Below are 10,455 nucleotides of genomic sequence, written 5' to 3' on the forward strand. Positions count from 1 at the left end.
TGGTACTTTTTTATTCATTTTGTTTCTATTTTGTATTGAAGTATAATTGACATATAACACTATATTAGTTTCAGATGTACAACATAATGATCCATATTTGTATATATAAAGAAATGATCACCAGAGTAAATCTGATTAATGTCCGTCACCATATAGTTACAATTTTGCGTGTGATGAGAACTTTTAAGACTTACTCTCTTAGCAACTATCAAACATGTTGTATGGTTTTATTAGCCATAGTCACCATGCTGTACATTGCATCCCATGATTTATTTATTTTCTAACTATAGGTTTGCACCTGAGAACTCTCTACTTTTGAAGAGTTCATGTGATTAGGTCAGGTCCACCTAGATAATCTCCCTATCCTAAGGAGATAGGAGCCACATGATCTAATAATCATGGGGGTAAAATCCATTATAGTCCAGGGACCATGGACCCACCAGGGACCAGGCAAGGTGTGTATATCAGTGGTGGTGGGACATAGCTCAGGGGATCTTACACTACTGCCCACCACACCCTGTCTTACAGCTGCTATACCACCAGTGTCCCAGAGGCTGCACAGGATCGGCAGCAAATTAAGCCTGTTTTGCCAGTGGAGAAAGTAAACCCAGAGAAGCTCCAAAACAGAACCCAGTGTGTTTTGAGTCCAGCTTCTACACTGAGGTTTTGCTACCTCTTCCCCACAGGACATGTAGCAAAGAGCTTTGACACCGAGGTCCCCCTGCGTATGGATGCTTTGTGTGGGGAAAACCTCGATCACCCATAGAGCCCCGTGAGAAGTGCTGTGCACCAGAGCAGCCCCTCCTGCTCTCTGGCAGGTGGTGGATGAGTTCATTTGGGCCAGGCTGTCTGGTCTGCTCCGAGGGCCACTCACGAGGAAGCAGCGTGTGGGGACGAAGGATCACCACTGGCTGGCCTGAGCAGCAGGCAGGAAGGAAGGGAGAAGGAATGGCACTGGACAAGGAATGGAGGGAGGGAGAGGTAGGACCATGGAGAGCAATACAAAGAAAAAGAAGATGGAGGTGACATTTGGTCGGATGGAGAGAAAGAAAGTGAAGCTGATGGACCAGGGCTTTCTGTGGGGTGGCGGCTTCCCACTCTGCTCAGGGGGACCCACCCCATGGGCCCCCAAAGGGCTGATGATCGTTTTCAGCCTTGCATCTCCCTCCCCTTAGGAAACCTAGAACAAGCCAATGAGGAGCTGCGGGCCATAATCAAGAAGATCTGGAAGCGGACCAGCATGAAGCTGCTGGACCAAGTAGTGCCCCCAGCAGGTGGTGAGTGCTCCCATGATCTCCAAATCCTTGGCTCTTGCCTGGTTCCTGAATCCACGAGGCTCGTGGGAAGACTGCTTTCCCTCCCGCCCTTCCTGTGCAGTTCCAAGGCCCTACTGGTTGGAAGGGACAAGGGCACCATGCCTTCACAAACTCAGATACAGAATGTCAGGTTGGAAATCTGGTCTAACCATACATTTCATAGACTAAGCAAGGCCCCTTGATGCTCAGAGGTTTGGCAGAACTTCCAAGGAAACTCTGCAAAGTATAGGTTTCCCCATAAATTACTAGGCTGGTTGCTCTGGAAATAATGGGGACCTGGAAAAAGAATCCCCTGAGATCCACTCTTGGTTGAAATTCTTTTTGTTTTATATAGGGCAGTGTTTCTCGCTTAACCAACTGAGCCACCCAGGTGCCCTAGGACAGTGTTTCTCTACTCTCTCAAACCCAGTGCCCCTTTTCATAACAAACAGTTTATAATGCCCCTATTACTATCCTGAATGAAAATTATAACCTTCCTACAGATATAGTTTCCAAAATATTAATATAACACCTTAACTTGGGGCACCTGGGTGGCTCAGTCGGTTAAGTGACTGCCTTCAGCTCAGGTCATGACCCCGAGGTCCTGGAATTGAACCCCGCATCAGCTTCCCAGCCCAGCAAGGAGCCTGCTTCTCCCTCTTCCTCTGCCCACCCTCCTGTTCATGCTCTCTCTCTCTTTCTCAAGTAAATAAATAAAATCTTTAAAAACATACATAATAACACCTTAATATAAAATACATTAAAGTCAAATGTTTTTCAATATATGCACGCTTGGGCACTAAGGGTTATGGCACTATGCCAGAAGCTACAGTTAAATGATAACATACTTGCATGCATCCACTTATGATGAGTAAGTTTGTGTTTAAAGGAACTAAGACAATATTGACTATTGTTGACATTTTGTATTTGTCATTTTGAAGTAAGGGATAACTAAGTATATTAAATAATATAATATACACACATAGGTATACGCACGTACATGCACATACATAGAACAAATGCAGACTGATATAAGCGGGTCAGATGCAGCAGGTGACTCAGATACCACAAGGAGCATTGCCATCAGGGATACAATTTTCCAAAATGTAAAGCCTTCTTGGTCAAGTGGAAACAAAGCAAAGTATGGTCATCCATCAATTTACCTAGCAGTTATATACCTGGGAAATTCTGGATATATTAAAACCAGGCAAAAAAATTATTTTCTGTTCATATGTAAAATGAAGTTAGGTTCTTAGCTCAGGTAAGGACATCAGGCAGAGTGTAAATCTATTATTTGTTGTGCAAAACATGCCTGTGTTTTAAGGGACACATCTGGAACCACCTAATGATTGTAGCACACTGTGACAACCAAAAAAATCCCACACATTCCCAAAACACTCCTTAATGTTGACACCAGCCCTGTTGAGAACCACTTCCCAAAGGGAATCAGGACTGGAACTCAGTGAAAAGTCACCTAGACAGGCCAAGCACCACATGACGTTTTGCATACCTTATTTAATCCTTATAACATTGCTGTGAAGTTTGCTCAAGAAACTGAAGTACTTAGAAGCTATGTAGCTGACCCAATGCTATAGGGTAAGTACCTGGCAAATTGAGAATTCAAACCCAGGCCTGGAGGACACCAGAACTCCAAGCTCTTTCTGCCCTGCAGCTCTTCCTCACTGGCTACCCTAGACGGGGGACTCAGGTTTTCTCTCCCACATGGGAATGAGGTGTTTGCCATGTGGAAGGTCACCACTGCTGTGGACTTGGCTATTCTTAAGAGACAACTAGGAGTAGGAGAACCATCACAAGCCCCTATGTCTAACCTACCAACTGTCTCCTGGGCCCATTTCCTTGAGAAGAAGAAGATGGAGCCAAGAGGCTACTCACAGGGCATGCAATGTTCTCCTTGGAGACTCTTTGGCTTCTCCACCACCTGGTTCATTCCCAACACAGAGGCTGACTATGTCATGTGTAACTTGGGGGTCTAGCCCAGCAGGGATCCAGCCAAGCCACATGGTAAGAAAAGCCAGTCTGTCTGGTTTGAAAGCAAAACCCAAACTTAGAGAAGAAAGGTGCTCCTTCCACCAAACTTCATCTTTAACCAGAACTGTTTGCACTTAGGGGACTAGTCAATTTATGATGGGCACCTCAAGTTTTGGATTCAAATAAAAAATTAGTTAGCCATGTCAGTTAATTTTTTTTTTACTTTTTTAAAGTTTTTTTTACACTTTTTTGTTGGTTTTAAAGCAAGGTGGGAAATAATTTTGATAATAGGCTACTTCTACTGTTAAAAAAAAAGAGAGAGGGGCTAAGAACATGTTTGCTTATTTGCAGAAAGCATTTGCAGAAAGACTCTCTGGAAAAATACTCAAGAAACTAATTTTAGAGGGACGCCTGGGTGGCTCAGTTGTTAAGCATCTGCCTTCAGCTCAGGTCATGATCCCAGGGTCCTGGGATCGAGCCCCACATCGGGCTCCCTGCTCAGCGGGAAGCCTGCTTCTCCCTCTCCCACTCCCCCTGCTTGTGTTCCTGCTCTTGCTGTGTCTCTCTCTCTGTCAAATAAATAAATAAAATCTTTTTTAAAAAAAAGAAAAGAAACTAATTTTAGAAAGGTTATCTATTAAAAGGTGGTAACTCGGTGAATGGGGGGGTGGGAGACTTTTCACTGTACACTTTGTAATATATTTTTGCCTTTCTGAACCATGTGAATGGACTACCTCTTAAAAAAAAGTTTAAAAAACTTCGGAAAGCTTGGATGCTGAAAAAAAAAGTGAATGAAGCCCAACTGAATTACCCCCTTTACCTCCCCTCTGTCCTCTCTTCTGTCTCAGATGACGAGGTCACGGTTGGCAAGTTTTATGCTACTTTCCTGATCCAGGAGTACTTCCGGAAATTCAAGAAGCGCAAAGAGCAGGGCCTGGTGGGCAAACCCTCCCAGAGGAACGCCCTATCCCTGCAGGTAAGAGGCGAGGAGGGGGTCCACACCCTAAGGAAGGGCCTGGTCACCTTCTTCCAACCTCTGGCCAAGGGTCAGAGGCCAGGTCCCTCCAGAACTTTCAGGGAGCTCCAAGCCTTTCCAAAGGTGTGTGTGTGAAGGGGTGACACACTGCCTCCCACACACCCTGCTTCGCCAGTCCTGCCTGCTTCATGGCCGCTCCTAATGTGCCTTTACCCTTCCTGGGTGGAGAAATGGATTCTTCCAGTCTGGGGCAGACAAGGGAGGTCCCGAAGCACATCCCTGGTTAGCACACACAGATAAACCCTCAGCAGGCTCACCTGCCTAATGGGGAGGCAGCGGGTCAGGCGGCTGGGTGTCCCTCTGGGTTTCAGGCTGGCTTGCGCACGCTGCATGACATCGGGCCTGAGATCCGACGGGCCATCTCTGGAGATCTGACGGCCGAGGAGGAGCTGGACAAGGCCATGAAGGAGGCTGTGTCTGCTGCCTCCGAAGACGACATCTTCAGGGTAGGTGGATGCCACAGAAGCACTCTTACCTTTATAAAGCTCAGCTGGAAGTAAGAGGGTGGGCTGGCGCTCTGCCAGGGAAATCCAGGGAGAAAGCCCTGAGCTCTCTGGCAGATTCCAGGCTCTTCCTACTCAGCTACTTCCTAACCCTCGGCCTTCTCCAAGTGTGATTCCATCTCAAGCCTGGGCTCCCAGGACATGGCAGCTCCCAGAGTGTCCCTGGCTCTCGGAGAAAGAGGGGAGGAGCCATTTTCTTAAGGGACATGTTTCCTAGGAGAACCTTCTGCATTAGAAGCTGCAAAGCCATGGGGCCACTTTTGGCTGCATCTAACCTGCAGACAGATTTTGTTTGCCAGCATTCAGAAATCCGGCACATTCAAATAAAAACCTAGACCTCTGACCTGTCTTTTAAAAATCAGAGAATCTGGCTTGTGTTCCCACGTGGCAGCAGAGGAGCGGAGCCCAGGGGCAATTGTCCTCTTAAGAGAAAGCACGTGTTCTCCCAGTCACAAAAGTCCCCTCCAGCTTTCCTTCCCTCTCCTTTCCTGGATATGGAGGCTGAGCATCCGTTTTTCGGTGGAAACCGAACCTGACTTGCTCTCTCCATTCATGGTGATCCCTGCCGAACCCCGAAGGTATTTGGCTAAAATACCTCCGAAGCAAGGGAGAAGCCACCAAGCAGCATCGCGCCAGGGCCCTGCGAGCCCCCATGCAGGGGTCCTGGGCTGTGGAGACACGGGGAGGGAGGACAGCCTGCCTGGCCTGTGGCTGCCCTGTCATCACCATCCTCATCCTCATCACTGTGAAATGTCCATCACCTAATGGCCTCAGGGACACAGCACCATGCTCTCACTGCCCCAGCGAGACCCCACAGACCAACTTGCAGATAGCTACTTGCCCACTCGCCCCAGGACAAGGAAAGAATGTTGGGGGCAAACACTGGGTCCTGATTTGAAATCTCTAAGAATTGCCTGGGGGAGAGAAGGCCATAATATAATTAATGGAGTCGATGCGTCATCCTTATTTTCAAAACCATTTGGCCAACATAGTTTCTAGCTCAATGAGCCAGTTGGATCTCCGTTTTAAAAATTCTCATTAGAATCTCCTGGTCCCTTTCCCCATCCCTCAGCCCTCCCAGTGCCTCACAGCCGCCAAGGCGAGTGAGCAACTGGCTGCAACTAAGGATTGCCATCCTACACTGGTTCTTGAGTCCTCAGGGGGTTCGGTAGAAAGTCCCAGGGCAGCAGCCTTCGTGCCTGGTTGATCCTGTCCCTCACCGGCCCCCCAGCGGTTTCAGAGGGGACCGTCTGCGTCCCTCCCCTCCAGCTGCCAGGCCACGTGGGCCAAGAGCTCCCCGTCTGCCCGGTACTGCCCGGCATGGCTGTGCTCTCTGGAAGGCAGACAGCCTTCCATGCCTTGGCTGAGAAGGAGAGGTAGCTGAGAGGGCTTTCTCCTCCTCCCACCCCTCCTGTCTCGCCCACAGAGGGCCGGCGGCCTGTTCGGCAACCACGTCAGCTGCTACCAAAGCGACGGCCGGAGCGCCTTCCCCCAGACCTTCACTACCCAGCGCCCACTGCACATCAACAAGGCGGCTAACAGCCAAGGCGACACCGGGTCGCCGTCCCACGAGAAACTGGTGGACTCCACTTTCACCCCCAGCAGCTACTCGTCCACTGGCTCCAACGCCAACATCAACAATGCCAACAACACTGCCCTGGGCCGCTTCCCCCGCCCCGCTGGCTACCCCAGCGCGGTCAGCACCATAGAGGGCCGTGGGCCCCCCTTGTCTCCTGCCGTCCGGGTACAGGAGGCAGCCTGGAAGCTCAGCTCCAAGAGGTAAGCAGGAGGGTGGGGTATCCAGGGACCGTGCACAGGGGCCCCACACACTCCAGCCCAGACTGGATGGGGGGTAGAGTTTGGCCCCCAGGCCTACCACTCACCCCTCAAGCTGGGATGGAGGCTGCTGCCCCAGATCCCACCAAGAGATAGGCCTCCCGATCTTGCCCTCGATTAAATGTGGCAGCCGCCATTGGGGGAAGGCACCATGGTCCCGATGGCCTCAAGTGTCCTGTGATGCACACCGCGGGACAGAGCCTCCTGTGCTCTCTCATGCTACCCAAGCTGAGGAGCCCAGGCCCCCGCCCCCCGGGATGCTGGCATCCTGGCTACACAACAGACTCTCTTCCCCCGGCCTCTCCCAAGTCTGCACAAACCTGGCCTTTGGCCTAGTTGGGATGGGAATGGAGCTACCACCTCTTCTTTACACCCTTCTCAACCCTCTTGGGAGGGGCATTTTGGTGGCAAGAGGCCCTTCACCGTAGCGCTTGCCCATTCTGCCCCAGTGTAGGATCATTCCTGGTAGTTTGATCTCCCACCACCTGACGCATGCTTTTCTCCCCACCCTCTGCTCCCTGGTGCTCCAGGATGCATTGCTATGGTATAATGGGACAGTAGGTGCCTACTGCTGTGCTCTAGGCCTCTGGAAGCACAGCCTGGGCCTAAAGGGTCTCCTCCCTGTTTCTATCAATAGCTCTGGGTTCCCAAGGCTGGATGGGAGAGGACATGCCTCCCTGCATCTTGCCACCTCACTCTTAGTGGACAGCACCCCCACCACAGCAGGCCAAGCAGATCCCCAGCATGCCGTGTTCTTGGGCAGATCTCTCCTGCTCACGAGCTTAGAAAATAATTGTGATGTGTGAGTGTCTTTCTGGACAAGTGTCCTGAAGCTGCTTTCATCTAAGGAGCCAGCATACCTGCCCCCTGGTTTTCATTTCCCTTCTTAACACCCACTTTCAAGTGGCCCCATGGACACCTATGTGGCCTGGGCATTTAATGGTGTCTGATGACAGCCAAGTCAGATTGGCCATCAGTCTACCTTACTGTCTGGAAGAATGGCTGGTGAAACCACCTGGAAGCAATGTTGGGTGAGTCCTTCTACTCAAGAGATATATGTGGAGGCCTTCCATGCTCAGGGCAGTGTGCTCAGCTCTGAATTTTGTATGCTGATCTGAAAGGTTAGCTTTGCACAGGGGAGTATCAGAGTTCAAGTGGCTGGCCCATGCCTGTCTTGGTGGCCCCTCCCTTTTCTGCAAACCTCCTACGAACTTCAGGGACTCAGTCCTGGTGCCATTTTCTCCCTTGCTCCCCATACCAAAATCTCTTCTTTAGGAAGGCTCATTATGTCCATCATTAGCGTCTCAGTCTGAGCTAATACCTCCTTCAGAGGGTATTTTCCTATTAAACTGTGGTCTGTATTAAATGAAGGGAGAGTGGTTTTTAAGAGAGACATCGGAGGATTTTCTTCTTCTCCCCACAGATCCCTCTATCCATGAACTACGGTACACGCAAGCACCTAGCACAATGCCTAGCACATAGTAAATGCTCACTAAATACTGGCTCCCTCCCTCCCTGCACAGTGAGAAAAACGACACCCAAGGCAGTAAGCTTCAGCTTGGTGAGGAGGAACAAGTTAAGCCAAGTTGTAGCTCTGGGGTCTCAGCCTTCATGTTGCAGCTCAAGGCTAAGTGCAGTGGCCCAACACTGGCTTTGCTTTTGCTGGGGATGGACCAGCATGTCTTGTACACAGTGGCCCCTGAGAAGTGGTGTTGCCTGCCTGCTGCCATTCTCCGTCTCCAGCTCATCCCATGATGGCTCCCCAAAACTCCTTTCACTTTCCCTCTTCCCATCCCATCAAGAGCCTTCAACATTTCATCTGTCCTTATGGTGGGATGGGCAGCCACCTGGTAGGGCCTGCTCCAGAGAACCGGGTAGGTACCCGAGGAGGGTAGCTTCCTGAGTTGCCACAGCTCAGAGGCCCCGGGTCAAATCTAGGGCACTGATCCAGCGCTCGGCCCTGAGAGGATTAACTGGGATCTTTCCCTCATGCCTTCATGGGTTTGGGAGTAAAGCGAGCCCCAGCATTCAGGATCTACAGGAAGAAAGACTGAGGGAGGTATACTGAGAGGCACAGACGGGAAAAGGGAGAACACCTGGGCCAAAGGGTGAGCAGAATCATCCAGGGCACACCCTGGTGCAGGAGAGTCTCGAGCTCAGCAGGGACTCAGGCTCACTGCCCAGGAGAACAAACCCATCGACGTGAGGCTTCTAGTCTTTGCCGTCACTCTAAGGAGCCAATGTCAAACCCAAAGGCATGGCAGTATGTGACCCCAGGAACTTCCCGGCTCTGCCCAACCAGCAACCAAAGGCCCAGCTTTCTCTAGCAGAGGGAGAGGACAGCACTTTCAGGACCCACCCAACCCGTATAGAGCAGCCCAAGCCTGTTTTAAAAGCTTGACCTTTCCACCTTATAAAAACCCCATCACATCTGTTAATTCATTTGTTACTCATGACAAGCCTCTGAGTCAAGCAGGGCATACGCTACTCCAATTTTATTGATGGGGATACCGAAGCATGGGGGATGGGCCAGTGACTCATGCTGGAGGGCAACTGAATTGGGGTCAGAACTCAGATCTCCCTGGGTCCTAACCCAGAGATGCTTATTCTGTATGGAATCCTGATCCTGATCTTACTGTTTCCATGGCTCTGCTGCCTCATCGGCAACTGTGGGAGGAAGAGGCCACAGCGGTTGTGTGAGTGTGTGGGCATGTGTGTGCACGTGTTCACTGTGTGAGTGTGTGGGCACATGTGTGCCTGTTCACTGTGTGTGTGGGCATGTGTGTGCACATATTCACTGTGTGTGGGCATGTGTGTGTGCATATTCACTGTGTGACTGTGTGGGTGCGTGTGGGCGTGTTCACTGTGTGTGTGGGCATGTGTGTGTTCACTGTGTATGTGGGTACATGTGTGTGTGTTTAATGTATGAGTGTGTGGACACGTGTGTGTGTGTGTGTTCACTGTGTGGGCACGTGTGTGTGCGTGTTTGCTGTGTGGGTGCATGTGTGCGCATGTTCACTGTGTGTGTGTGCGTGTTCACTGTGTGTGGGGGCGTGTGTGCGTTTGTTCACTGTGGGTGTGTGGGCGCATGTGTGTGCGTGTTCGCTGTGTGTGTGGGCGCGTGTTCGCTGTGTGAATGTGGGCACGTGTGTGCTTGTGTTCGCTGTGTGGGTGTGTGGGCAGGTGTGTGGGTGCGTGTTCACTGTGAGTGTGGGCACATGTTCACTGTGTGGGCGTGTGTGTGCATGTGTTTGCTGTGTGTTTGGGCAGGTGTGTGGGTACATGTGTGCGCATGTTCGCTGTGTGTGTGTGTACACGTGTTCGCTGTGTGTGTGTGTGGGCATGTGTGTGCATGTGTTCACTGTGTGGGTGTGTGGGCACGTGTTCACTGTGCGGGTGTGTGGGTGTGTGTGCGCGTGTTCACTGTGGGTGTGTGTGTGCATGTGTTCACTGTGTGGCTGAGTGGGCACGTGTGTGCGCATGCTCGCTGGGTGGGTGTGTGGGCAGGTGTGTGGGTGAGTGTGTGCGCGTGCTCGCTGTGTGTGTGTGCATGTGTTTGCAGTGTGGGCATCTGTGTGCATGTGTTTGCTGTGTGGGTGTGTGGCTACGTGTGTGGGCACGTGTTCGCTGTGTGGGTGTGTGGGCGCCTGTTCACTGTGTGGGCGTGTGTGTGCACGTGTTCGCTGTGGGGGTGTGTGGGCTCGTGTTTGCTGTGTGGGCACGTGTTCACTGTGTGAGTGTGTGGGCGGGTGTGTGGGCGTGTGTGTGCGCGTGTTCACTGTTGGTGTGTGGGCGT

At 51.2% G+C, this 10,455-nt stretch overlaps 1 protein-coding gene across 12 annotated transcripts in view; it reads left to right on the forward strand.

The window, feature by feature from the left end:
- CACNA1C (calcium voltage-gated channel subunit alpha1 C) overlaps positions 1–10,455 on the forward strand; it is a 643,199-nt gene that overhangs the window by 623,565 nt on the left and 9,179 nt on the right. For all 12 annotated transcript variants that reach the window (XM_021690729.1, XM_021690726.2, XM_021690718.2 and 9 more), the window contains 4 exons: positions 1,176–1,277; positions 4,133–4,260; positions 4,632–4,766; positions 6,250–6,602. In XM_021690729.1, coding sequence (XP_021546404.1) covers positions 1,176–1,277; positions 4,133–4,260; positions 4,632–4,766; positions 6,250–6,602 — 718 coding nt within the window. The remainder of the gene's footprint in view (positions 1–1,175; positions 1,278–4,132; positions 4,261–4,631; positions 4,767–6,249; positions 6,603–10,455) is intronic.

The sequence above is a fragment of the Neomonachus schauinslandi genome, chromosome 5 (assembly GCF_002201575.2).
Source record: "Neomonachus schauinslandi chromosome 5, ASM220157v2, whole genome shotgun sequence".
In the NCBI taxonomy this organism is placed as follows: Eukaryota; Metazoa; Chordata; class Mammalia; order Carnivora; family Phocidae; genus Neomonachus; species Neomonachus schauinslandi.